Source organism: Plutella xylostella, chromosome 21 (assembly GCF_932276165.1).
Source record: "Plutella xylostella chromosome 21, ilPluXylo3.1, whole genome shotgun sequence".
In the NCBI taxonomy this organism is placed as follows: Eukaryota; Metazoa; Arthropoda; class Insecta; order Lepidoptera; family Plutellidae; genus Plutella; species Plutella xylostella.
In genome coordinates, this window is record NC_064001.1 from 10,862,068 (window position 1) to 10,863,397 (window position 1,330).

General features: G+C 65.9%; 1 protein-coding gene across 1 annotated transcript; it reads right to left on the bottom strand.

Annotated features, from left to right (window-relative positions):
- On the bottom strand, positions 1-1,122 carry LOC119693171 (spherulin-2A). Its single transcript, XM_048628690.1, has one exon. It carries the CDS (start codon positions 1,120-1,122, stop codon positions 1-3), a length of 1,122 nt encoding a protein of 373 aa, XP_048484647.1.
- Positions 1,123-1,330: the final 208 nt, after the last annotated feature.

A 1,330-nucleotide genomic window follows, 5' to 3' on the forward strand; every position in this document is an offset into this window, starting at 1 on the left:
TTAGTCTCTGCCTTCAGCAAACAGCACAGCTGATGCTGCGCTAGTACTCGGCTCACTCAGCACGCGAGTGGCGGGCGTGGCCACCACCTCCCCCGCCGCCGCCGGCGCGTCCACAGCGGCGTCCACACCCGCGTCCACACCCGCGTCCACGCCCGCGTCCACACCCTCGTCCGCCACCATCGCGACCGGCGCGTCCGCGACGTCGGGGGACGCCGCCATCATAGTGACGAGCGGCGGCGCGGCGCTGGGCAGCCGGGTGTTCGTCATGTTGCGCACCACCACGCGCGCGTTCGAGTAGAACCCGATCCTGATCTCCTCCGTGGACTCGACGCGGCGCGGCAGCCGCCCGGCCGCCAGCACCGCGTTCACGTCGTAGCGCCAGAAGTGGTGCCCCCTGTGCGTGGCGGCGTAGTTGCAGGCCACGCTGCCGTCCAGCGACGCCGCGTACTGCACCCGCACGCGCATGACGCCGCGCGTCGCCGTCAGCTCGGCCAGCACGCCCTGGCCCGGCGCCAGCTTCACCGACACCGACGACGAGGACCCCACCGAGCTGGTCTTCGAGTCGCGCACCTCCTTGCCGTACGTGGAGGCCCACGACACGGACGTGGAGCCGCCCACCTCCGCCACCTCCACGTCCACGGAGTACGTGATCTCCTGCCCGACGGTGAGCGTGGAGCTGGTGCTCCAGCTGGACTCGTACGTGGTCTCGACGGTCTCGGAGATGCCGGCGTCGAAGGTGGCGTCCACGGGGCCCGTGTTGAGGAACTCGCGCCGGGCGACGATGGTGGGCGTGGAGCTGACGTCCAGCACGCGCGCGGACACCGGCACCAGCGTGCGCCGCACCTCGCTCCAGCCGTACTTCTTGTAGAGGTCGCCCCAGGGCGTGGGCGAGGTCAAGTAGGCGTCGGTGGGCGTGGCGCCGTGGTAGGCGCGCACGGCGTCCTTGAGCTGCGCGTCGGCGAGGCGGAAGGCGGCGCGGTCCCCGTCCTGGACCACGGCCACGTCGGCGCCGGCCACGTCCACGGCGGAGGCGCCGGCAGAGCTCGCCGTCATGAACACGGAGATGCGCGCGCGGGCGGCCGGCACCAGCAGCGCCGCCAGGACCAACACCAGGGGGGACATGGCGCTCGCTGCTGGACGAATAGTGTTATACTGTCAGAAACTATATATCCATCTCCGATACTAGTTACCGAATACGTTATTTAAATGTTAAATGTTCGCTAGAAAATGGCTCATATTGAATTTTATAGTTTTACAAATTCATTGTGTAGGATCTGTATAATTCTACTAACTTGTATAATAATTGTAAAGCTAAGGTCTAATAGGAAAA

Excerpts from the sequence above, each read along its gene's own strand:
- LOC119693171 (XM_048628690.1), bottom strand. The coding sequence starts at position 1,122 with ATGTCCCCCCTGGTGTTGGTCCTGGCGGCGCTGCTGGTGCCGGCCGCC.